General features: G+C 37.7%; 1 protein-coding gene across 1 annotated transcript; it reads right to left on the bottom strand.

The window, feature by feature from the left end:
• Window positions 1–6,517: 6,517 nt before the first annotated feature.
• Window positions 6,518–27,702, bottom strand: traf3ip2a (TRAF3 interacting protein 2a). The gene is made up of 10 exons (XM_084091111.1): window positions 27,628–27,702; window positions 27,281–27,332; window positions 23,546–24,073; window positions 13,096–13,213; window positions 11,571–11,740; window positions 11,412–11,500; window positions 11,230–11,298; window positions 10,588–10,692; window positions 7,847–7,921; window positions 6,518–7,632 (listed from the first exon to the last, which is right to left on the bottom strand). The coding sequence occupies exons 2-10, from the start codon at window positions 27,306–27,308 to the stop codon at window positions 7,486–7,488; spliced, it is 1,329 nt and encodes a 442-aa protein (XP_083947237.1). The 5' UTR covers window positions 27,309–27,332; window positions 27,628–27,702; the 3' UTR covers window positions 6,518–7,485.
• Window positions 27,703–27,915: the final 213 nt, after the last annotated feature.

The following is a 27,915-nucleotide window of genomic DNA, read 5'->3' on the forward strand; positions in this document are numbered from 1 at the left end:
CCTGGGGCAAAGTCAGTGAAACAACTGGGAGGGAGCCACCTAGCGAAGGGGGACCGTGAACCTGTGTGTTGTGTGTTTGAAACATACTCTTTTTGTGCTTTATTTGGGTCGCCGTGAAAACGGCGTTTGTTTGTAGAGGCACGCACAGTGCAGCGGGCCTGTTTACAATAATAAAATCTCCAGCTGCCTGAGCTGAACAGGGAGCTGCGAGAAGTTTCATTGGCCTTTTTGAGGGTGGTCCGGCTAGCGCGAGACACGAGCCCTCTCTTTTCACCCCCGATGTTAGGAAGTCTTCGGATGCCTGAGAACACTGAGCAGTGTCGTGGGCCCTGGCGCCGGGGCAGCGTTTAGCTGGTCGCGATTGGCGGCGGGTATCAGCCGCAGGACGGGGCTGAGAGACCTGCTTCGCTGGTTTCGCTGGCTGAGGAGAAGGTGCGGCGGTCTTGGGCCTGCTCGAAGTGGAGCTGGCGCGTTTCGGCAGGAAGTGTTGCATAGCTTGGGACGACTTATGCGCTTCGGTGTACCTCTCCGAAAATCCATTCACCGCCAGACCGAAGAGGCCGGAGCTGGAGACGGGGGCGTCGAGGAACACAGTTCTGTCTGCATCCTTTATCTCGGTGAGGTTCAGCCAGAGGTGGCGCTCGAGCATGACCAGGCTAGCCATACTCCTCCCGATAGCCTGCGCTGTAGCTTTGGTAGCACGCAAAGCTAAGTCCGTGGCGCTTCGAAGGTCCCAAAAGGCCTCAGGGTCCGGGCCAGCCTCGTCCATCGACTGGAGGAGTTTGGCCTGGTAAACCTGCAGCACAGCCATCGTGTACAGGGCCGAAGCAGCCTAGCCGGAGTAAGCGCGTCCAGCGAGGGCTGAAGTGTTCGGCTTAGTTGGGTGAACAGCTCTAGTTCTTCAGCTAGCAGCGGTGTGTGGGCAAAGATGAGCAGCCACAGCCTCTTCGAGGGGCGGCAACGACTTGCAGCCCTTTTCCGCCGCGCCATCCACAGAGGAGAGCAAGAAATCGAAGAACCCACGCGTGCAGAGTAAGGAGCGCGCCACGCTTTCGTCAGTTCTTCGTGTGCCTCAGGGAAGAACGGCGCAGGCCTGTGACGAGGGGCCTGCTGGTGACCCGTCAAAAAACAGCCGTCCAGCCGACTTTGAGGAGGCTCTTTGGGCGAGGCCCACTCGAGCTTGAGGTCCGAGACGGCCTTGGTGAGGATCCGAAGCATCTCCGCGTCAGAGTTAGTCCTGGTGGCTGAGACGCTGGTGCCAGACTGGGAAGCGATGGTGGTGTCGTCGGAGCCCGGCCATTCCTCCTCAGATGCAGCGATGGAGAGGCTGTCGTCATGTTCGTCGGCCCCCGCGAACAGGACCGGTGTGTGAGCAGGAGAAAGCGAGGCACGCGGGGACGTGGCCGGCGTGGGCTCGCTAACATTCATACTCTCGGGCTGCCGTTGGCTGCGGCGCTTCTTTTTCCTCGGCAGAAGTAGAGCAGGGAAAGGAAGAGCAGGAGGACGCGGCTAGCTCTCGCCATCTTTGGAGAGAGCTAGCCGCGTCCGCAGCACAGAGATAGGCATGCTCTCGCAGACCGAGCAGCCGCCGGCAGAGAGTGCAGCTTCAGCATGGACGACTCCCAGGCATGAGACGCACCTCGTGTGCCCGTCGGCCTCGTGCAGATGGCATCCGCCAAGGCGCATGTAGAGCGAGGCATTTGAAACAATGCTTGCAGCTCTCTTAGGCTATGTAAATGCAGCGGCGAACACACAATAGCAATAATTTTGAAAAGGATATGCGTTGATCGCCGGATGGCCACAGGAGAATGGCGACAGGAGAAAAACGACTTCTGGAGTTGAAGGCGTAGTCTGCTGTTAAGCAGCTCGCTCAGGCTGTAAAGGCTTGATTCAACGGCAAAGGCTTGCAGAGGAGTCAGAGACGTGAAGTTGCCGCAGCACAGCCAATGAGTGAGCCAGACACTCACTGTGCTAGCTGTGAAGCTGCAAATGCGTTTTACATTTTAGGCTTCAGTATTATCGAGGAAAAGGAGTTTCCCCACTGCGTATAGCTACGCCATACGAAGTGACCGTTCTCGAAAGGGAACTGGCTGTAGAAGTGTTTTTTAGAGAAACGAGTATGTGAACTTAGCATGTTTACTAAATATCTGCAAACATACGGTATTTTTATGCTTTAGTAGAGTAAAAAAGTTACATACAGCACCTTTAAACTGACAGTGTGTCTGCTTCTCAAACAATGTTAGGAAGACTATTCCAGAAAACGAGAAATGAGTGAGCAGTGAGCACCATTTAAAATAATAAAAATATAATACTCAGTATTAAGTTATAGCTTGAGATGTATAATATTTTCATTTGCTACCAGCAGGATACACAAGAAGAACGTTCAACGTGGACGCGCAGATGGTTGTCAAATGTCAAATGACTGACAGCAGCGGCTGCAAACAAATAAAGTGCAAAAACCTTTAATAGAACATTTCCTTAAATGTATTATAGAAAAACACTGTTGTTTTAGAGGTTTTTCCTGAATTAATTCAAAAGACTGGCAGCAACAGAACATTATACACTCCAGATGTCTCAAGATGTCAGCACCTTCAATTACAGTCCAGTTTGACTTTATTTCTCTCATACTAAAGTTCTTTGAGGTTTAGATGCTAATGTCTTATTAAAAAATCAGTGATCAGTGTTTGCTTTAGTTGGGCTCTTTACCCTTGACTTTTTAATATTACTTTTTCTTTTGCTGCTATAACCATGTGTCTCTGATACATGTTTGTAATGGCAAAAAAAAAAAAAATGCAGGACAAAATCCCATCAGAAGATGTTGGCCACTTATTGGTGATGTTATGGTCATCATTTAGTGGTCTATTTGATACCACGTAAAGTATAGCTGAGTTTATGTAAAATATATATAGAATATTTAATTTTATGTATTATGTAAGGTCAATGTCAATTTCTGTACCTGGACTCGAGGACCCCCTCGAAAACGAGATGGTTCATCTCAAGGGGTTATTCATCTTCAATAAATAAAATGTCAAATGTATTGAGCATGTATAACTTCACATGATTTACAGTAGCCTTGTGATATTGTGGCATCTGAATAATAACAATCTGGTATTTTTTTTAAATTTTTTTTTAAATTTTTTTACATTATACAGAAAATGTTTTGAGATTGTTTTTTTTGGGGGGTGGGGGTTGGTGTACAAACATTAAGAATCAACATATGAATCTCAACAATGGTGACAATCAACAAAGCTTTTTTGTGACTTTATAAGCGTGTTTTGTGATGTTCAGATTCAGAGTTGATCTGAATATTTTTTGATTGTCACCATTGTTAAGATTCATACACTGATTCTTGATGTCTGTGTGAGTCGACGTTATCCTGTCAAAACATTTTCTGCATAATGATTTCATAAAATTTTTCAGAGTATCACGGTTTTGTAGGAATTTCTGCAGTATTGGCATGTGAAATTAACAACACGTTTTGAACAATTCAAATCAGAGATTAGACTGGTATCAGTGAATCAGGCCACTAAATGATCAGAGTCAGAGTCAATGATCAGAACACCTGATCAGAGTTTCTCTTGAATGTTCTGCCATAACAAATGTGTGTCAGAGACACACAGCTACAGGAGCTAGAGAAAAAAGTGTCAAGGGTCCAGAGACCAACTAAAGCAAAACAATGATCACCATTATGGCGATGTTTGATGTTTTGAGATGAAACTTCTGTGACTTTGATGTTTGAATGTGAAAAGATGCTTGTGGGGGAAAGGGGGGCAACCTCTTCTTTTGATTATAGTTTCAGATATAAGCATCGAGATGTTTGTCTGAAATGTGTAACCTCCTGGAGAAAGATGATCTGGTCGTTTGAAGGACGAGAAGAAAGTGGAGCCAGGGGGATTTTCTCAAGAAAAAGAAAAGAATAGAGATTTCCAGACCTGCAAGATCCAGAACTCCAGGCCTAAAAGACCTAGAAACCCTTGAGACCCACCATGGGATGGATGGAACTGATGAAGAGGCACAGACTCGAACAACACCAGTGACTGCTTCTTCTAGAAGGACTTGCGCTCCAAGTGGAAAAAAATGGACAATGAGAAGTGAAACAAGAGGAGATTTCAGAAACAAACCATTTCAGAGACTATGGACAGCAGTTTTTCAACATAGAGGGAAAACAAGTGGATAAAGGATGTCCACACTGAGAAAAGGGACACAAAATGACACACACACACACACACACACACACACACACACACACACACACACACACACACACACACACACACACACACACACACACTATATTGTCTATTGATTGTTGATTATTTGAGTTATCAAAACTAAACAATATGCTAACATCACTGATGTGAACATCACTGCACATCTGACATTGTGAGAGCCCAACAAGGCCTTGAAGAAAGACAAGATTTTTGCAAAACAAATGCATGATGGAGATATGGCCTATTCTTGTTTAATTTGGAATGTAACCTTTAAAATGGCTGTATGTGTATGTATCTTTCGCTTTAAGACACTCCTACTGGCTGTGATGGTTCTTGAATGTCTTCTCACCCACACCCAAGAAAATGTTTGTACATCATATTGCCAAATTTTAGATGAATCTCTTTGATAATTCTGCCCAATTGGATGGAGCTGTAACCAGTGTGTATGAGGTGTCGACCCAAAGACGGGTAAGATTCTCCGGTGGCCAGAGGGGGACAACCTAAGGCAGGGCTTCACCGCCACTGGGCACCTGCCCACTAGGGAAGGGAGGTGTAATCTGTGAGAAGGGAGTGGATGTGATGCTTCTTTTGGGCCAAGAGCATCAGAGAGGGGACTGTAAGAAATTGTAGTCTGCCTCGACCCAGATTCCACTCCAAAATATATTTTAGAATGAGCTCATCCCCAAAATGGCTTAATTATCATAGAGATTAAGGCAGTCAAGTTATATTGTTTCTTGACCATTTGGGTTGATCACATCTTGAACAAATGGTAATCAATTGTAGAATGGGAATGGGTGTGGGACACAGAGAATCTTCTCAGACAATGGGGTGTCTCAACTTCATTAACATACAGACCACAGCTGTAACAACAAGGGCAACTTAATTTACATTAAGAGTTGTAAACTGTAACAGGATAAAAGGTTTAAGATTTGGATGTTCTGGGTTCATTCTGACGCCGGTGAACCCAAGGTGCTTTGTGTACCTTGCCACTGCTATGCTGTAATAAACTTCATTTTTGAGATCTTCGACGTCCACATCATTTTTTCTTACAGTTGCTTTATTTAAGAGGATGTAACTGTGAAGTTGCTGATGCAGTGACATATAGTTGCATTAATTTGTGCATGTAGTTAACTGCAAGAGATTTGCATTTTACAGTGAATGTGTTTGTTAGTAATAATTCAGGAAATACCTGTAAAAATAGTGTTTCTTTGTAAATAGTTCATTGAAAATTTCTGTAAAAGTTCTTTGCACTTTATTTAAATTAGGATATTTTATTTGTTTGGCATCTGTTTGGTAGTCATTGATGTTTTTTTTTAAATTTGGTTAATGCGCTGGTTAATGTTGAGCTGAACCTTTTATAACATGTTTTCACTGTTCGACTAATTCACCAAGCAGTAGCACTTATTCCTCCCACCAGTTCGGTTTTCTTTTGAAATCCACCATCATATCATATAAATACTATAATTTATATTATAATTTTTTTAACAATGTTTTACAAAAAAAACAAAACAGTAATTTTACTAGAATTTCCTGGATTAATTTTGTGAAACACTCTCTGTAAAACTCCAATGTAACTATCACTGCATCAGCAACTACACAGTTAATGCCTTTAAATAAAGCAACATGCAGCATATCATCAGTGTTTCTTCTTTTCATAGACTGAAGCACAGGCTCTGCTCTTCAGCACAATGGTAATCTCAAACAAAAATGGTGCTGAATAGCACTAAAAGTGGTTCATTGGCTGTAATCATAGGGGAACCACTTTAAGTGCTATATAGCACCTATCTCTAAAGGTGCTATACAGAATCTTTGTCAAATGGTGTTATGTAGAACCATAAGAGTCTCATGTGGGCCCTGGAATATTTCCTTATAGGGGGGCCTTGAGAGCAAAAAGATAGAGTGTAGGCAGGTCAGTTAACAGCACACAGATGGTGGAAACCGTGTCTATCTTTCATTTCCAATGTGTATATCAGGGGTGCCCAATCCTACTCCTGCTGATCGACTGCTGTTATTAGTAGACTCCACATCTGGCCATATCTTTAGAAAATGCAATCACAAATGATATATTTCTGGTAAAACTAAGATATAATTCTAATTTGATTCTAATTATAATTAAAAGTAGCATTCTGTTGTTGGAGAGTGTTGTGATATAAACTACAGCAGTGCTCAGTGTATTAAATCATTAACCAACAAATTAAATCATACACAGAAAAATCCCCAGAGTTAAATTAACTCTGCTCAGAGTACATATGGTCACACTCTACAGAGTGTTTAAGTAACTTTGAATAAAGATGTTCTGACCAAATCAAAAAAAAAAAAAACTTTAATCTAGTCACCAGACATCACTTGGCATATAGTAGATGCTTTAATCCAAACAATGTTTTACAAATGAGAAATGCTACAGGAGCATTCATCTAAATTACACAATTACAAATGTCCAAATATGTCTAGGAGTAGGCCATGTTTAATTAACTGCTATGTGTATTTTTCACCACGTTTACAGCATTCATTAAGAGCGTCTACAGAACATATGATCTAACAGTCATTCTGTACTCTTTTCAGTTGTAGTGCTCCTACCTAAAAAAAGTTATAAAAAGGGGGAGAATGCACAGTCATCTGCTGTACAGTCAGCAGATTGGTATGGAAAAGAAACATCTTCAGGGTGATACAAGAAACCACTGCAAAATAATAGAACACAATTAAATTATGCTGTCTGTTGTGTCCAGTATAGAAAGCCTTGCGTCCGGTGTAGACACTATGATTTTAAAGACAAGAAAATATGACAAGGCATATCTCACCATCAGATTACCAGTACAACGGTGGGTAATGAAGAGAGACCACAGTCTTATGTGTGCCTCAAAATATAAAGCTTCTGACAGTATGAAGCCAAACAAGTTAAGATGCCACTTATAAGAGACTAAACATCACAAACACAAAGAGAAGCCCACTGAAGTTGATTAGTTGTAGTACTGTATTAATTACAATGTTTCAAAGAAATCCTATAGGATTTTTGCAAGTAAAGTCACTCTCAGACATGTCTGAGAGTGTCTTCATGAACGTGTTTATGAAGAAGTTTAGAAACCACTGTAATCCAGTAAAATTACACTGCGGTAATAAGAATCATTATTTAGAGTGATCTTGTTTGTTTTTTTGGGTCTTTTTTGTAATATTTTTTGGGGACAATGTCCTTAATTCTCATGAAATAGTCCTAAAATAGGCTTTCCTATTTTTTCTTTTGATTTTGAGGTGAAACATGCTGTAATGAGATAAACTCTTATAGGGGTTTGATAGTGAGCGTCAGCTCTTTGCCCAGCGGAGGGACAATGTATTTCTCTTCTCTGAGTAAACGCAGTAACAGGTCTTTAGCATCTTCAGGCCACCGGTACAGACGAGTGCTCTGCAGCCACAGTGGAACATGACTCTGCAGAGAAAGCAACAGATTGTAAACTTACGGCCATCTTCATATATATATATATATATATATATATATATATATATATATATATATATATATATATATATATATATATATATATATATATATATATATATATAGGCTATATATATTTATTTCCTTTCAAACATGTATTTCGTCTCATGCCCTTAGCACATACATTTTGTTTTTGGAGACTTACCTGATTAGCATTGGGAAACAGCACTGGTACCAATCTGAAGTTCAAACATCTCTGCAGAATAAATTCATTTTGGATCTGAAAAAAACCCCGGAATCAATCAAAAACATGCACAGCGAACCCAGAGGGGAAGTGAATTTATTAGATACCAAAACTATAAGAGTATAAAATATCTTACATATACTGTAAGAATATAAATTATAATATAAAAATATAATTTTACACATGCAGACTTATCTTGGCTTAAAAGGATAGTTCAGCCAAAAATAAAAATTCTCTCATCATTTACTCTTCTTTAAGTCGTTCCAAGCCTGTATGGCATTGGAATATAGCTGTGATCCCCAGTCAAAATTCGAAATCCTTTTAGTCACTTGTTTATTTCATTTTTTTTCCACAGTGTTATAATACAACAGACGTTTAGGCTTGCAGGCCTTCTTTAGTGTGTTGAATGCTCCAATCCTTTCAACCACTATTTAAACTCATATTAAAACTCATTTAAAACTCAAACTTAATTACACTGAAGTAATCAAAATTGACCAGTGTTAAAAATCACTCTATAGCAATTAATAAAAAATCAGCTCTATAGCTGTTCAATAGCAATTATCCACAAAAGTTTCAGTCTGGATTCAGACCGCATCACAGCACTGAAACTGCGCTCGTTAAAATCACAAATGATTTACTTTTAGCTTCTGACCAAGGCTGTTTCTCAATACTAGTTTTACTTGATCTAAGTGCTGCGTTCGATACTATAGATCACACAATACTCTTAGATCGACTACAAAATTATACTGGTGTTCAAGGACAAGCATTAAGCTGGTTCAAATCATACCTATCTGACCGCTACCATTTTGTCTCTTTAAATGGAGAAAAATCGATCATAACTCCAGTAAACTATGGAGTGCCGCAGGGATCTGTGTTAGGCCCTCTGTTATTCTCAATATATATGCTGCCACTTGGAAATATTATAAGGAAACATGGAATTAGTTTCCATTGTTATGCTGATGACACTCAAATATATATTTCATCACGGCCGGATGAAAACGCTAAATTATCCAAATTGACAGAATGTGTTAAAGATATCAAAGATTGGATGATGCGTAATTTTCTTTTATTAAATCCAGACAAGACAGAGGTAATACTTATCGGTTCAAAAAACCGCCCACAAAACCTCATACCAAATACAATTTTAACATCGTAGGATGTCCTGTTACTTTATCCTCTACAGTAAAAGACCTGGGTGTTATACTCGATTGCAACCTGTCTTTTGAAAATCATATTTCATATGTTACAAGAACAGCCTTTTTCCACCTTAGAAACATTGCTAAGCTACGTAATATGCTATCAGTTTCCGATGCAGAAAAGTTAGTTCATGCATTCATGACCTCGAGACTAGATTACTGTAATGCTTTATTAGCTGGTTGTCCTGCATCCTCAATAAACAAGCTACAGTTAGTCCAAAATGCAGCCGCTAGAGTTCTTACTAGATCAAGAAAGTATGATCATATAACACCGATTTTATCATCACTGCATTGGTTACCTATAAAGTTCCGTATCAATTACAAGGTATTGCTACTGACTTATAAAGCCCTAAACGGCTTAGCTCCAGTCTATTTAACGGATCTTCTATCGCCCTATAATCCATCGCGCTCTTTAAGATCACTAAATTCTAGGCTTTTGGTCATACCTAGGATATCCAGATCCACCAAAGGAGGGAGAGCATTTTCACATTTAGCTCCGAAACTCTGGAATAGCCTTCCTGATACTGTTCGTTGCTCAGACTCGCTCTCCCAGTTTAAAACTAGATTAAAGACGCATCTCTTCAGCCAGGCATTCATATAACATTTTAAATCTTACTGTTCAAACTACAATCTGGCCTCTAGTTCATAAATGCCAGAGGAGAACTGGCCCCCGACTGAGCCTGGGTTCTCCCAAGGTTTTTTTTCTCCATTGGGTCACCTGATGGAGTTTTAGGACACCATTAGGTCACTTGATGGAGTTTTCGGTTCCTTGCCACTGTTGCCTTTGGCTTGCTCAGTTGGGGATATTTTGGGGATATTAATTTAATTTTATCAATCAATAAATTTACATTAGAAACAACCTTGTTGTGTTATTTTGGTTTAATGCTGTGAAGCTGCTTTGATGCAATCTGTATTGTGAAAAGCGCTATATAAATACACTTGACTTGACTTGACATACAATATGATCTTGTTTAACACATTCACCTACAATCCTCATGAATCACAAGACATACATTTACACTAAGCACAATAACAGAGGATCCCACAATAAAAAATAAAATAAAAATATAACCATGGACAAATTAAAAAACCTTATGCATTAATCCAGGTAACCACATCAAATTCAGTGAAAGATCAAATGACTGAAGTCATCAGAAATACATTGTCATTAATCAACACTGATCTTCACACTTAGAATATTTAATTTATAGGCTATATGACATTTGTAAAAATCATGTAGTAATCTATCTTTACATCAGAAAACAGAAAAATCTAATTTTATGCCACTTATGCCATAAGGAGCCAGTCATTTTAATTTATAAATCTATAAATTTATAAGTTTAGGTGTGTAAAAATGTAAAGTTTATGTCTCTACAATAACTCTGTAGATCTTGACAATCTAAGATTGTAGATCTTACAAGATCAACCTTATCAATAAAATAAATTTAAGAAGCTTTCACACAGATCTATATAGAAGGATCTGAAAAGACAGCTGTCAACTCTCACCTGAGTGTGTATGTATTTGGTATGTAGTCCATGCTGATCAGATCCATCTCCTTCAACATCCATCTTATACTTTGGACTGATCACTACAATGATTAGCACTGACTTCTGCATAAAAAATAATAATAATAAAATCAGATTCCAACAGAAAGCAGAGAATATAAACATACTGGCAAATTTTGCCTGAAATTGCTTAATATTAATTCATTATTTATAGAATGTGTGTGATAATTTTCATAACAGCACTCCTGCACAGGTGATATTGCTCAATTTAACTACAGCCCAAGATTGACTACAATACTACATTCAGTGTTGTTCAAGAAATCAATTTCAAACTTTTTTTTTTCTTGTTTTAAAATCTAAATGAAGCACCCAGAGTAAACAAAAACTCAATTAAAGGTGGAGTACCAGGGGTAGAGTTACAAATGATGTTTAAACAAAAAGAGCAATGTTTTAATAGCATCAAAAGTCACGGTATTTACACTTTTTGGAAGAAACAATCTATGAATGCTTACAGTATTTACATGTATTTATATATTAAGCTGTTTTTCTTTTTATATTACACACACATCACTTTTCAAAAACATTTCAGCTCTTTTCCTGCCACTGTAATAATAATAATAATAATAATACATAAATTCTTACATTTTTTAAAAAACTGTCCATCCATTTGTTGATATCCATTTCTCTAACTCTGTCTTCAAATATATCAATCTAAAAAAAAGAAAATGGTTTTTGTTGTTTATTATATCTAGTATACACATGTGACAAACAATAAATGTTTAAATAATAGACACTGTAAATAAGCAAAAAGTAGGCAATCTTACAGCCGGTCTGAATCCTTGATTATTCAAAAAACTCACGAAGGGCATCAACTCTGCTGCAGTGTCCACAGAGTATGTTATGAAAACATCTCCTGAAAATCATAAGAGTTATATGTCAGAGTTCAAGGTGATCTGAAAATCTGTCTTTGAAGCATGACTCACTGCAATCATCGGGAAGACTGATGTTGCGCTTCAGTGTTTGAAGGTGGCCGACAGCAGCTGGTTGGGATGGCTGGACAGACACTTCTGACATGAGCTCTCTCACAGGAGCTGTGCTCTGATGGGATGTAACGTGAGGAGGCCTCACAACAGCCGCTTGTCTAGAGATGGGTCTCCAAAGGGAAGCAAAACGTTGAGATATGTACAGTTCAGTGTGTCATAACTTAAATTAAACGTGATGATTATTTCAAACTTTCTATTATTCCTTTTGAGTTTATAAAACGGATCCATTTTAAGTAATCAGAATTGTTTTACTGCTTTGAGTTAAATAAACCTGTCCCTGTAAATTTATATTAAGTTAAAGGTTTTTGTTTTGTTTGTGATGATGACGATCACAGGGCTGGCAACCTGTAGTGCTTGACCAGTTACCCAGTGAAGCCAAGTGAATGGGTGACCTTCTGGGAAAGTTAATTAACTCAAGTTTTAAATTAGTACAACTTTATATTCACAAATAGAATGAATGCACTTAACTTACTGTCAAAATATTGACAATAAAAAAAAAAGAAGGTTTTTCGGGGCAGGGCTTTAGCTTCCTTAATTAAATGGACAATGATATTTTTTATTTTACTGACTTATTGCTACAGTAATTGCTATACATACGTTATGTTACATATGTTATTGCTATACATACTGTGGTTGTCTCTGAGTTATAGCATGTACATTTAGAAAGCATTTGTAACAAAAAACTCCTGGCAATAATGTGTTTTCAGTATTCTTTCCACAGCGCTGAATGTCATGGTTACTGTGGAACATGGAACACCTCACTTATATGATTTTATGGTGAAATTTGTTATTTTTTGTGTTAATTCAGGTGTATTTTGACCAAAAACAATGCACTGTGGCTTTAATTCAGAGTGAGCAGCGCAGCAAACATTGACTCTGCACCGAAGCGATGGCGTAATATATCAGTCTTAATATGTATAAGGCAATGCTGCTTCTGCTCTGTTCCTGCCGTGCGCCTCTGTGTGTAGTGGGAATGAATCCTCTAATTTGTTAACATGTGCGGCGAAAAAAATATGCGCTGCTCAAGCTCTGCTTGCATATACAGTATGAAACAGGCCTTGTTTACAGGGTACTTCCTCAACAGTCAAGTTACATTATATTCCGCTTTATATAATACAGACTGTTTCAAAGCAGCTTCACACTAATAAACAGGAAAATAATAGTTTTAATGTTGCAAAATTAAACTTTTATATATATATATATTAATTATATTATTATATATTAATTGTCTTTTTAAACCCTAGCTGAGCAAGCTAAAGACAACAGTGGCATTGATGTATCCATCTGTCTGACATCCCAACTCCACAAGTTGTTTTTGCATCAAGCTTTTTTTATGTTAAAAAAGCAAGGCAAATTAGTTTTGGCTACTTTAGGATATGACTACTTTAATTTTTGTTGTTTAAAACTAGAATTGATTGGTAGTTGGCACATTAAATTAAAAATAAAAAAAGATTTATGCAGTCACCTGTTCTGAGCATAATATCTTGCATGCTCAGGTAGGGGCTGATGTAGCGGATAGTTGGGCCGTGGATAATTTGCAGGTTGCTTATGCCAGTGATATAAAACCTCTGGTGGGTACTCATCTATAAAGACAAAACACAGAATTCAATTTCTATGCAGTTAAGTTATGGCTACATTATCTGCAGAGGCTACTCATTCAGGCCCACCTGGAATCTTTGTGCACAGAGTTCTGCAGATTTCCATAGAATTGGAACACCAGTCATTCTAAAAGTTCTACACCTCCCCTGCCCCATTTAGTCTTTGTTAAATATTTTGGCAAACCGAACAAAAGAATACAGGCTTTCAAAATAGTCTCTTCCAAAATAGTCTCTTCAAAATAGTCTCATTTTGATCCACCAAAATGAAAAATCTTGATGAGTCACACAAACATTTTTTCTTCTAAATTAAAAAAAACAAACATCTACTGGACATTTTTCTTTATTTCACTTCATTGTTAGCTAACTATGGTTTCAGTATTTGCTAAATATTTGGCTTATCAGCCAAGCTAAATATAAAATATAAATATCCGCATAAGGGTACATTGGGGTATAAAAATATGAAAATACTTTGTAGGGCCATAAAGTTGAGTCTTTTATCAGTAAACTTGTAATTATGAATGTGACATTTGGTCAAAAATATAAGTAAATTAATCGAATAAAGGCACTTTTCATCCTTTTTAAAATATTAAGTGAAGCAAAAAAAAGAAAAAAAGAAATCCCATATAAGTGAGAGATCTTGAACACTGAAATTTCCATTGATAAATTTCTCAATCTCTTCCCACAATAAGTCAATATAGAATGTGATTACACCAAGTACTACATGTTCCCGAATCAACATCTTTGTTGGTCCAGGAACAACATTCCAATCAACCAATCAGATTCAAGGGACAAGTTGATATTCAAGGGATGATATTGTTCTCTTATCTTAAAGGTGTATTCAGGAGGAACCGGAGGATAACGGAGCCAGGAGATGGAGATCGCAGGAGTGGAAGATAAAAGGTAGACACAGAGGTAAGTATCCACAGATAAATAGCACATACACAGCAATCCCCAGAGTTAAGTTAGCTCTGCTCAGAGAACATTTGAAAAGAGAAACAGAAGAACTACAACTGACTTCCAGCCACAGCCTTAGATGAAATCAACTGAAGATAAAAGACATTCAATCTCTCAAGATCTTAGCAGAGAAGGATTAAACAACTCCACAAACAGCATTACCAGCTTCACTTATTACTAACCAGATTGACTTTGTTTCAGTCAAACGGTTATAGAAGGTCTTATTGAGAATTAAAAAGGTTTAGGTGTTGATGTTTCATTGAAAATGTTTGGTTACCGTTATGGTGATCAGTGTGTCTTTAGTTTGGCAGTTTGACTTGGCTTTTGATGTGAGTTTGTGGTTTTTGTAACAGTGTTTACAAAAACACAAAATTTGTTGCAAAGAAAGCTGGAAACAATAAGTCACTTATCTTATCCCTGACCAAAAGTGGTTATTAATGATTATATTCACCATCAATAATTTCTCGCCACAGATCAGACATCCTGAAAAAAGATTTTTAAATATATTGTAGGAATTTGTTTTCTAAGACATCCACAGACAACACGAATCAGCATATGAATCTCAACAACGTGCTAACCCTAACCATTTTTGGTCAGGAAACTTTTTTATGAATTATTTTACTGTACGATGCTGAAAACTACATCACCTAAACATCTTTGTTTCTGGCTATCTTTGCAACAAATTATGTGTTTTGGTAAACACTGTTACAAAGACCACAAATTCACATAAAAAGCCAAGAGTCAAACTGCCCAAATAATGCTGGGTACACACCAAAAGATTTTCAAAATGTGATAGACCACAAACATGAGGACAAAAAATCCTAGATTTAAGCGTTTTGCTCCTATAGTGTGTGGTGTGCCATGATGTGACAAAGACAGCACACCACACACGAACAGATTTTCAACCAGAGTCTCGACTGTGAACACAGGAAATCTCGCAAAATCTCCCGAGACTTCAGAATCAGCATGGCGGATGATATGCAGGAAGAAATTGCGATGATAGTGTTTGGAATGATTTTCACAGAAAATTCACGTGAAAAAAAACATTGTACCCACCATTATATATAACCTTTTATACAGAAATATATTCATTCTTTATTGTCTTTATTTATTCTTTATTGGATTTATTGTCTCTTTAGAAAAAGTTATTTAATCCCTCTATAGAACCTCACCGAACCCTTAACACTCAGCTTCCTGCAAGTGTGTGTGTGTGAGAATGACCGTGTCTTCCATCATCTCGCTTTCTGATTGGATATTGTTTTGTTTCACATAATAATCTCCAGAACGTGCGCGTGTTTGTCCTCGGAGTTCCCCCCACACATCAGGATTTCTGATCGTAAATATTAAACATGTTGAATATTTACGATTCGCGATCGGGGCGGCTTCAACGTTCTTCTGAGCAGGTTCGGACACTCTTAACACACCTCACACCAAGGGAAAATCTGATAAGATAATCGGGACATAGCTAGGATTGTCGGAAGGGGGGAAATCGGCCCAAAATCAGCCCGATTATCTTTTGGTGTGTACCTAGCATAAAGGAAACGCTGATCACCATTATGGTGACCAAAACATTTCAATAAAACATCAAAATCTAAACCTCTGTTAATTCTCAAGAAAACTTATTTTGCCGTATGACAGAAATAAAGACAATCTGGTTAGTAATAAGTGAAGCTGCTGGTAATGCTGTTTGTGGAGTTGTTTAATCCTCCTCTGCTGAGATCTTGAGAGATGTATTGTCTTCTTTACCTTCAGTTGATTTAATCTAAGACTGAGGCTGGAAGTCAGTTGTCATTCTTGTGTTTCTCTTTCCTTCAGTTATTCTGCTTGTTATCAGCAGGTGTTCATCACTAATGCTCAATCATCACTTAATTATTCACTAAATTATGTCATTAACTTTAACTCTGATTCAGTTACTTTAACACTCTTTAGAGTGGGATCAAATGATCTCTGATCAGAGTTAATTTTACTCTGGGGATTTTGCTGTGTAGGCGTCTTATGACGAAGACCAGACATTGGAGGTGTGTGTGGTGCAGGCTTTTATGCAGTGTGGTGAATGAGATGATTGATTACAGACCAGGTGGGAGATGAAGTGAAGGTGGAGCTTGGCGATTCTGTGACATTACTATTCTATAAATATATTTATAAAGACTCATTAAGACTTATACTGCATTATAAGAAAATGTATAGTTACATTTATATTATTTTTATAACTACTAATAAGTTATGCATTTGCTTTTTCAATGTGCATACTGATAATCTATTATACTCTTTTAATTTATTTTATAACTCATATATCTCATTTAATTTATTTTATAAGTGTTTTAATTTTCCTACCTTTTATTTTGTGATTATTTTAATTCCTTTCTGTAAAGCACTTTGAATTGCCATTGTGTATGAAATGTGCTATATAAAATAAACTTGATTTGCCTTGCCTATTATAGTTACATAGACTTTTTTAGTAATTCAGATGTATTTCTGTCAAATAATTGAATATATTGTTATTAATGGCTGTGTTGTGTTCTTATAAATACTTATTGTATGATAATATAGTTACTAAGCTCTATACATGCACTGTTAGACCTTACCGGGTTTTTTTACAGTAAAATACTGGCAACACTGTTGCCAGTAAAATACTGTTAATTGTACAGTTCTTTACTGTAATCTAGTTTGTTTCTGTAAAAATGCACTAAATTTATAGTTAACTAATTACACTTGCAGAAACCGACTGCCTTAAATTGACCAACTGTCATTTAAATGTATTAACTTACATTTATAATGCATTAATAATGTGAGCAAAGTATTACTGTGAACTTCTTTCATTTGAGACCACTAAAAAACTATTGCACATAAAGAGATTTCCACTGGATCAGCAACTACACAGTCACCGCCTGTTAAATAAAGCAACATGCAGCAAATCATCAATGTTTGTAGATCTTCTCCTGGACTGAAGCACAGGCTCTACTCTTCTGCACAACGGTGACCCAAAAAATTAATTTTACAGTAAACTACTGGCAACAGTGTTGCCAGTATAAACCTGTTTTATAACTTACAGTTTATTACTGTTAAAATACATTTTGTGGGTGTGTCTTTTTTATCTTACACAGTTAACCCTTTCAACCCCACAGGAAAATCCACACTACGAGTAAAAAGTAACGATGCAGTGAGATAATTAAGGGAATATGTAAGTGATTGCAAGCAGAATCACTGAAGAAAAGAGAAACACAAGAACAGAAAATAGAGAAACACAATTACTACGACTGACTTCCAGCCATTACACATTATTACACTTATTATTAACCAGTATGACTTTATTTCATTCAGTCATACAGAAGTTGTTATTGAGATGTTTAATTGAATGTTTGGTTTGTAGTTACCATTATAGAGATCAGTGCTTGCTTTAGTTGGGATGCTGATGCTAAAACATTAGTTTTTTCCTTTGCTGCTTGAGCTGTGTTTTTGTGCAAGTCACACTTGTGCACACACACAGTTTATGAATGATTGCGGTTATAATGATTATGATGACAAAATCATCATATTGCCTGTTCATTCACTAAGGAATTCATTCTCACTTATTCAGAGTTTAATCCTCAATCGAAAGTGTTACATTACCACCACTGTGAAAACGCAGCAATAAGATACAATGACTCTTTTTTTTTAAACACATGATGCATAACCAGAGAAACAGAGCTACACTGTGTTTTAGAAACACCGAGATATCACAATTTAGCACATGAATCTCAACAATGGTGGCAATATTTCTTTTTTATTATTATTATTATTCATGCAGCAGTGCATGCTGGGAGTTTTATATTATCCTGGAACCCAGCATGCATTGCGACATGAAACTTTTCACCATTGTTGAGATTCATATGCTGATTGTTGATGTCTGTGTGTGTCTGAGCCAAGCAGGAGTAAAATAAAATTGAATGCACTATATGATTACAATATTTTTCAGAAGACTTGATTACAGAAATATTGATTTCATTTTGTAGATTCACAGATATATGCTAAATATGAGATAACTATAATTTCAATGATTATATACAGGAAAAATCTGAAAATCAGGCATGTCCAGGATGATTGTGACATCATCGCAAAAAAATAAAAATCATCTTCCTCTTGACTTTTTCTTGCCATAACAAATGTGTTTTATAAACTCACTGTTACAGCAGCCAGAGAGAGATGAATGGTAAGAAGTCCAGGGACAAGAGACCAACTAAAGCAAATACTGATCTCCATCATGGTGACAACAAACTTTATTAATAACTAAATCTCTGTTAATTCTCAACAAGAACTTTTGTACATGTATGAAAGAAATAATCGTAAACTGGTTTGTAAACTGGTTTCACACTCAGTGTGGCTGGAAGTCAGTTGTAGTTTTTGTGTTTCTCTTTTTTCTGTTCTTGTTTCTCTGTCCTTCAGTGATTCTGCTTATCAGGTGTTCATCAGTGTCTCAATTCACTCACTTCTTTTCATTCAAGTGGACTATATTAGTGAACTAATGTAGGGAATAGTGAATGAGGGTATAGGGTGTGATTGGGAAAACAGCCTCTGAGTGTCGACTTTGAGCACTGTTAATTCACAGTATATTCCTGTAGGCTACTTTTATTTTCTACGGTATATTACTGTTTTAATGGAAAATGGTATAATATTGTCAGAATTTTACAGCAAGGGTTAACAGTGTGCATAATTGATGGCTTTCATAAAGTGAAAACATTGAATGCAATTTTCCTTAAGCAAATGTTAAGAAATCACGAAGATGTGCTCATTATACATTTAAAGTTGCTGCTATAAGCAATTTATTTTAAAACTGCTATAAGTAATACTATGCATACAGTGAGGAAAATAAGTATTTGAACACCCTGCTATTTTGCAAGTTCTCCCACTTAGAAATCATGGAGGGGTCTGAAATTGTCATCGTAGGTGTATGTCCACTGTGAGAGACATAATCTAAAAAAAAAAAATCCAGAAATCACAATGTATGATTTTTTAACTATTTATTTGTATGATACAGCTGCAAATAAGTATTTGAACACCTGAGAAAATCAATGTTAATATTTGGTATAGTAGCCTTTGTTTGCAATTCCAGAGGTCAAACGTTTCCTGTAGTTTTTCACCAGGTTTGCACACACTGCAGGAGGGATTTTGGCCCACTCCTCCACACAGATCTTCTCTAGATCAGTCAGGTTTCTGGGCTGTCGCTGAGAAACACGGAGTTTGAGCTCCCTCCAAAGATTCTCTATTGGGTTTAGGTCTGGAGACTGGCTAGGCCACGCCAGAACCTTGATATGCTTCTTACAGAGCCACTCCTTGGTTATCCTGGCTGTGTGCTTCGGGTCATTGTCATGTTGGAAGACCCAGCCTCGACCCATCTTCAATGCTCTAACTGAGGGAAGGAGGTTGTTCCCCAAAATCTCGCAATACATGGCCCCGGTCATCCTCTCCTTAATACAGTGCAGTCGCCCTGTCCCATGTGCAGAAAAACACCCCTAAAGCATGATGCTACCACCCCCATGCTTCACAGTAGGGATGGTGTTCTTGGGATGGTACTCATCATTCTTCTTCCTCCAAACACGTTTAGTGGAATTATGACCAAAAAGTTCTATTTTGGTCTCATCTGACCACATGACTTTCTCCCATGACTCCTCTGGATCATCCAAATGGTCATTGGCAAACTTAAGACGGGCCTTGACATGTGCTGGTTTAAGCAGGGGAACCTTCCGTGCCATGCATGATTTCAAACCATGATGTCTTAGTGTATTACCAACAGTAACCTTGGAAACGGTGGTCCCAGCTCTTTTCAGGTCATTGACCAGCTCCTCCCGTGTAGTTCTGGGCTGATTTCTCACCTTTCTTAGGATCATTGAGACCCCACGAGGTGAGATCTTGCATGGAGCCCCAGTCCGAGGGAGATTGACAGTCATGTTTAGCTTCTTCCATTTTCTAATGATTGCTCCAACAGTGGACCTTTTTTCACCAAGCTGCTTGGCAATTTCCCCGTAGCCCTTTCCAGCCTTGTGGAGGTGTACAATTTTGTCTCTAGTGTCTTTGGACAGCTCTTTGGTCTTGGCCACGTTAGTAGTTGGATTCTTACTGATTGTATGGGGTGGACAGGTGTCTTTATGCAGCTAACGACCTCAAACAGGTGCATCTAATTTAGGATAATAAATGGAGTGGAGGTGGACATTTTAAAGGCAGACTAACAGGTCTTTGAGGGTCAGAATTCTAGCTGATATACAGGTGTTCAAATACTTATTTGCAGCTGTATCATACAAATAAATAGTTAAAAAATCATATATTGTGATTTCTGGATTTTTTTTTTTTAGATTATGTCTCTCACAGTGGACATGCACCTACGATGACAATTTCAGACCCCTCCATGATTTCCAAGTGGGAGAACTTGCAAAATAGCAGGGTGTTCAAATACTTATTTTCCTCACTGTATGTCTGAGGAGATTTTAACAAATCAAAATTATCATGCATGACCTCTAATGCAAACATTAGCCATCAAAGACATAATTGATAACTAATTGGTACAGCAAACAAGTGTCTCTGGAACTATTTTATATTTGATCATTTATAAATCAGTGTATAATGCATTATGAGCATGCACATTGCAAATGCATGAATTATAAGTAATTATAACAAATAATATAAATGTAACTATAACTGTTCTTATAATGCAGTATAAATCTTAATAAGTCTTAATAAATATATTTATAGAATAGTAATACTTATAATAAATGGGGCTATAATTCATTATAAGCCTAGACTTCATAGAAAGTTTTAACGGAGATTTCTTTTACCTTATTTCTAATATAAAACCTCTAGAGCAGTGGTTCCCAAACCTGTCCTGAAGGACCCCCAACACTGCACGTTTTCTTTGTCTCCCTAATCAAACACACCTGATTCAACTCATCAGCTCATTATCACATGGGTTAATGAGCTGATGAGTTGAATCAGGTGTGTTTGATTAGGGAGACAAAGAAAACGTGCAGTGTTGGGGGTCCTTCAGGACAGGTTTGGGAACCACTGCTCTAGAGTAATAACTTAAAGATCTTCAAAACAAACCCCTTCAAAATAAAAGTTTGGTTTAACTTGAAGAAATTGTGACAGAAATATATTAGACTACTATTGCACAGTATAATGTACTTCTCAAAGAGATGATAATAATAATAATAATAATAAATTCCACCATTTTTTAATTTTAACAGTAAACCTTTTATCCAGCATATTGTTATGCCATAAAAGGAATTGTTCAAATTTCATTTTAGAAGACTTTAACTTAATTGTTAAAGTTTTATGCTTTTATTTGATAAATCCAGAAAAAACAGACAATAGAATTTCTGTATATATATATATATATATATATATATATATATTAAACATTTGAATAAATCATTGAGTTTTTAAAGTTTTATGAATTCAATTCACTAGGCATGCTTGATTACTAAAGTTTAATTAAACCATTAAAAAACAAGACAAAAAATCTATAAAAAAAGAAAACATAATTTAGGGGGAAAAACATATTTCATAAGGCATGTCTTTAGATTAAATTTTATTTAACCATTAAAACTGAATTTGGCCGATGGATGATATCTGATGAAAACAAAATGCTTATAATCTACATGCAAACAGACGTGTGTTAAAGGGGTCATGACATATTTTAATATGTTCCTTTAAGTTCAATTATAATGTTAGTCAAGTTTATTCGCTTATCTTTGCAACTAGGGATGTCCAGATCCGATCACGTGATCGGAAATCGGGCCCGATCACGTGGTTTCAGACTCGATCGGAATCGGACGTTACCTCCCGATCAGGACTCGGATATATATGTATATATTCTCATTATTTTTTAACACATCTATAGTTATGCGGTGGCACAGAGTTAGAATCCACACAGAAACAGCAACGCGTGCGGCATGACATCACTTTGTTGCAAAGACGTATGATGTGTAAACTAACCAAGTGAAAGCGCGGGCGCACCGCTGTCTCCTTCAAGCGCTTGCTCTCTGTGGCGTCTGTCGTTGCTATGCAACCATGAACTGCGCTCTCCATGATGACAAGGAAGTATCAGCAAAGTAGATTTCTAGCCCTTGCATTAGCTTTACTACTAGATATATTTATGGAGATGAAAAATAATAAGTCGCCCTGTACAGCTATGATCAGCTGTTCGGCCGAGCATTCAATGTTGTTACGCTGTAAGCTGATCAGTTGGTTCGTTGCTGCCGCGCTCTATCACTCGCACACCATAAAGAGCAACATGTTTTTTAATGTTTCAGTTTCTTGATTAAAATGGCATAATTTGGAAGCGGATACTGTAATTTCTTCACAAACAGCTCATTATGACTCAAAATGATAGAATGCTGCACCTACACTCGATAGTGTGAATAAGATCAGCGCAACGCAGACCACTGCATTGACAGCGTGAAACATATGATCTGTCTACGGCCAGGACTCAGCGGAAGACAGAGAAAGCCGGTCCAGCGCTGATTGAGGAATTAAATTCGAATTAAATTCGAAAATAAAAGACAGTTTGACATTTTTTCTCGCATCTGTGATTTTTTTTTAAATCAATTGCTCTGAGATGAAGCAAATATATTTGTGCGGGAAATTCTCGCACTATAAAAGCTAACCTTGCGGGAATGGTTTAAATTATGCACAACCCCCGCATTCACGCACCGAAAATTCAAGCCCTGCAAAGGTGAAGAATTTATGTTATTTATTACATAAATGATTGTTCAAGCTACCTCACAGAAGTGCTCTGCAGTGTTTGTAAGAGTTGTTAAATGTTAAAATAAGGTGAATTAAATAAAAAAAATTTTTTTGCTCTTCTTTATTCTTTTTTATCGAAGTATCGGATCGGGACTCGGTATCGGTAGATACTCAGAATCAAATGACTCGGACTCGGACTCGAGGGCAAAAAAACCTGATCGGGACATCCCTATTTGCAACACATAAATATTCCCCACCTCATTCTGTCCTCAGTCTCATCAGTAAATATATACGGTTTATAAATAATATAATTGGCAAACATTGTATCCCTCTCCTTTTCACCTCACTCCTCACCACTGCTAGATGGGGTATAGAAGTAACAAGGTAAAGTAAGCATTGATGTGTTGTTGTGGAGGCGGCCAGATGCAAATGTCTACCACAGTGTGGAAGAATAACGTGGGGAAAGTATAAAATAAGTTATTTTAGCAGCTTGGTTTCTCTTGCTCTTTTTGGAGTGAAGAGGAATTTTCGAGGTCTGAAACCTATAGTATTTTTATAGCAAAATGACCACTTGTCAAAATGTCAAAAGATTAAAGAAAATTTGATTCCTCATATCATGATCCCTTAACATACCAATAACAGACATACCGTAAAATCCTGGCTGTTTTGGTGGAGAATATCTGCAGAAATTTTCACCCAGGTCAGAGCGAAGAGGACTAGGCTTTTCTAGACTCTCCTCATCCTCACTCACAGGGTTTCGGGCATGTGAATATAGGACAGGGGAATTGCAGCGGTTTTGAATGTTGATACCTGAGAAATCTTCACTCAGATCTTCTATGTGGGTTCTACAGTCTCTCTGAAGGTGTCTTCCAGAACTTTGAGGCAAGTAGAGACTGGGCAGGCCTGCAGGACTCACTGTGCGTTGTGAATCACTTATGGAAAGTTTGGTAAAGTGACTAACCCTTAAAACTTTAGGAGTAAGCCCACAGCAACCATCTGGGTAATCCTGCCTGCTTACATTGCAGACACATATCTCAGGGCCGAATCTCCCACTTTTGCCTGCCTCATTAGAGTTGTGTGTCTGGCACTGCTGGCATGTTGGCCAGGCCAGATTGAGAGAAGACGAGGTCATAGACTCATCCGTCTCTACAGGCATACTAAGATGTGGACAGTGATCTGTGAAAACAAAACAATTGGACAAATGGAGAAAAAAAGAGAGAGGTTTATGTATGTTGAATGAAAGGAGTAAGCAATAATGTTGTCTATACAGTTGGTTGATTCAGACAAATAACTTTTAGAGGCATTGACTTGTTTAATTATTTTAATTAATAAGTACTGTAATGCAGTGGTTCTCAACTGGTGGCACCATGACCTAAAAAGGTGACATGTCTGTTCTAGTGTCACAGAAAACAGGGACAAACTATGCTAAATAATACGCAACCTGCCATATAATGATGCACTGTTAATAGCATAATAAACTTGCTTATCAACATTAAAAAAGAAAATCCTTCCCATACACTTTGTTGGTAACTTTAAAGGATGTGTATCCTGTGTGATATAATATCAGAAATAGACTACATTACAGAAGCACAGGTAATGCATACCCTTTCACCACTGCGCATGTGCCCTGACGTGGTCAAGGGGTGGTTACAGTCACACTACATTTTTCAATCAACTGACTTACATTCATACATATGCCAATACAGGAGACAGGACATGCAAGCTCATGTGAATTTCACTTTCCAAAGTTTAAGTTTGGTGAACTTCATATCATTTGGTGAAATTCATATCACACGAAGATGTGTGACCAAAATAGATTGATACGTCAAGTCAAGTCACCTCTATTTATATACAGTAGTGCTATAAAAACAAAAATTCACTAAAAATATACATAGGAGAGATCATATAATAATAACAACAATAATAATGATGATGATGATAATGATGATGATGATGATGCCTCATTTAGACATATCTGAAGAGATCCCATCCCAATCTGCCGTAACTCATTCTGTGAATATAATATATCATATACACTCACCTAAAGGATTATTAGGAACACCTGTTCAATTTCTCATTAATGCAATTATCTAATCAACCAATCACATGGCAGTTGCTTCAATGCATTTAGGGGTGTGGTCCTGGTCAAGACAATCTCCTGAACTCCAAACTGAATGTCAGAATGGGAAAGAAAGGTGATTTAAGCAATTTTGAGCGTGGCATGGTTGTTGGTGCCAGACGGGCCGGTCTGAGTATTTCACAATCTTCTCAGTTACTGGGATTTTTTCTAGGGTTTACAAAGAATGGTGTGAAAAGGGAAAAACATCCAGTATTCGGCAGTCCTGTGGGCGAAAATGCCTTGTTGATGCTAGAGGTCAGAGGAGAATGGGCCGACTGATTCAAGCTGATAGAAGAGCAACTTTGACTGAAATAACCACTCGTTACAACCGAGGTATGCAGCAAAGCATTTGTGAAGCCACAACACGCACAACCTTGAGGCGGATGGGCTACAACAGCAGAAGACCCCACCGGGTACCACTCATCTCCACTACAAATAGGAAAAAGAGGCTACAATTTGCACGAGCTCACCAAAATTGGACAGTTGAAGACTGGAAAAATGTTGCCTGGTCTAATGAGTCTCGATTTCTGTTGAGACATTCAGATGGTAGAGTCAGAATTTGGCGTAAACAGAATGAGAACATGGATCCATCATGCCTTGTTACCACTGTGCAGGCTGGTGGTGGTGGTGTAATGGTGTGGGGGATGTTTTCTTGGCACACTTTAGGCCCCTTAGTGCCAATTGGACATCGTTTAAATGCCATGGCCTACCTGAGCATTGTTTCTGACCATGTCCATCCCTTTATGACCACCATGTACCCATCCTCTGATGGCTACTTCCAGCAGGATAATACACCATGTCACAAAGCTCGAATCATTTCAAATTGGTTTCTTGAACATGACAATGAGTTCACTGTACTAAAATGGCCCCTACAGTCACCAGATCTTAACCCAATAGAGCATCTTTGGGATGTGGTGGAACGGGAGCTTCGTGCCCTGGATGTGCATCCCACAAATCTCCATCAACTGCAAGATGCTATCCTATCAATATGGGCCAACATTTCTAAAGAATGCTTTCAGCACCTTGTTGAATCAATGCCACGTAGAATTAAGGCAGTTCTGAAGGCGAAAGGGGGTCAAACACAGTATTAGTATGGTGTTCCTAATAATCCTTTAGGTGAGTGTATGTGTGTACATACATTCACATGTATATGGGAACATGTATGTGCAATATAGGTACACGATAAAGGTTAAAACTTTGTGAATATTACATGTGATGCTATTTTTGTCTTCATTTATAAATATTTTATATGTATTAATATATGAAAAATATAAGCACTAGTTTTCCATATATGGAAATTTATTATGTAATATATTGCATTATATTTTGCAGTATATTGCCATATATTTCTGTTCCATAAGGGTAGTTAGAGATGGCCAATTCTTTGGGCAAGTCTCTACCTTGCATCCTACACACACCCACTCAAAGATCTGCTGGGTGATACAAAGGATTGGTGCTGGGGAAAACCACAAAAAGCGGCTTTTCAGAAATTAAAATCAGAACTGAGTTCAATGTGAGTATTGGCCTAAATGCGACAATGCGGGTTTTTTGACGTCATTACACACACCATTTTATTGGCCAATTATTTATCGGTCTTTATTTATCTTATATATATAAATATAAATAACAAAGACAAAAAACTAAAAACCAATCAATTCCCAAAGGACAAAATCAAGTCTCGCCAGGGAAAAAAATACTATTTCTTCCATGTCGACTTTAAATGAGATTAAACATTGGCAATGTCTATATCTAAAAATCACTTCCACTGGAAAATTTAACCCCACCATGAATAAACGGAGAAATAAAGTATGCTTGGCCTTTTATGCCATAAAGCGACAATGTCCCATAGAGATCTCGATTACAATATGAGCCAGATTCTAACATCTTCTGTGGCTTGTTGCACAAAGCTGGTTTCAGTTACAATACCATACAAGGATCAAGATTCAAGAATATTTTGCCACAAAATTCTCAACAAATCAAAACCATATTGTGTTTTAATGTTTTATTTTGAATGTTTAACATTTGTTTGTAGTTCCAATTATGCTCAGTTTTGTTTCACAGAACTTGTAAAACAAACTAATTTTCCTGTAAAACAGGTTTTCTTTTATCGGAAATATTTTATTGTTATTTTGGGGTGAAATTTGACCCGGGCATGTTCTGGAAGGCTTGGGGATATTCATACAGTATAATACAGGCTTGGTCATGTGATACAGTATGCTGCTGCAATGAATAGTGTAAAACAAAGCTTTTCAAAACAGATTTACCTTGAAAAGATTCCATTGCTTTTTCCATATTCTTGAATTCAGACTGTGATTTCTGATGGTGTAAATAACACAAAACCACACAACACGCTTCAGAAAATTAGATATGAATCAATAGAAGGCATTTTCAGTAAAAAAAGAGTACAACTTAGCCTATAGTTCGTGAGGCCTCTTGTGAGTCCAGAGTTGAAAACTCTGACCTCTCTTTATGAAACAATCGTCAAAGCACATAGGCCTACAATACTCTAAAGTTCAATGCAACTTTTTATTTTAAATAGATCAATAGTTTTAAGATCAAACATATGCACGAATAGACTCGTTTAATGATTACAGGGTTGTCGGTTTCTTACCTGTTCAGAGATTATACGTGTCTCTTCCTGGACAGCGTCACACCTGCTTTCGGTTCGTTCAGGAAACGTGCACTTATATGCAAATTGGGGGAATTCTACATTCTCTTTATGCAAATATTGCGCAGCGAAAAGTCTGAGCCATCCAATCAAGTTAGAGAACAACGGGGCGATCTGAAATCCAACGCTAAACTAGGCAGGATTTCACATTTTCACCAGAGAAGCGTGTGCAATATGCTATGAGGGAACAACTCATAAAATATTGAATGGTTGATGGTCAAATAGCTGAGA

The sequence above is a fragment of the Abramis brama genome (genome assembly GCF_963993115.1).
Source record: "Abramis brama genome assembly, chromosome: 18".
In the NCBI taxonomy this organism is placed as follows: domain Eukaryota; kingdom Metazoa; phylum Chordata; class Actinopteri; order Cypriniformes; family Leuciscidae; genus Abramis; species Abramis brama.